General features: G+C 41.1%; 1 protein-coding gene across 1 annotated transcript in view; it reads left to right on the forward strand.

Annotated features, from left to right (window-relative positions):
* Nucleotides 1-253, forward strand: part of LOC107632781 — a gene marked incomplete in the record, with an annotated part of 4,267 nt that overhangs the window by 625 nt on the left and 3,389 nt on the right. Inside the window, 1 exon segment of the mRNA XM_016336438.2 lies at nucleotides 1-160. Coding sequence (XP_016191924.2) covers nucleotides 1-160 — 160 coding nt within the window.

Here is a 253-nt window from a genome sequence, read left to right on the forward strand (position 1 = left end):
AATTGCAGCATGAGAAGGAGAGTGACGATTTTGGCGTGTGCTTCGGAGAGAAACGGTTATGGAAGTGGCAGAGAAGACAGCACCACAAGCTCCTTTCAGTCTCGGAGCCACACTTACGCACTCTTAAAGCAGCAGATGGAAGTAGCTGCTAAATCTGAGGTGATGATCTTTTTGGAATCGCCAAAATGTTTATTGTAGCAGCAGATTTTCTTTGTTTATTTTCTGTTCAGTTTTTTATGATTATTTAAGCTTT

The sequence above is a fragment of the Arachis ipaensis genome, chromosome B01 (genome assembly GCF_000816755.2).
Source record: "Arachis ipaensis cultivar K30076 chromosome B01, Araip1.1, whole genome shotgun sequence".
Classification (NCBI taxonomy): Eukaryota; Viridiplantae; Streptophyta; class Magnoliopsida; order Fabales; family Fabaceae; genus Arachis; species Arachis ipaensis.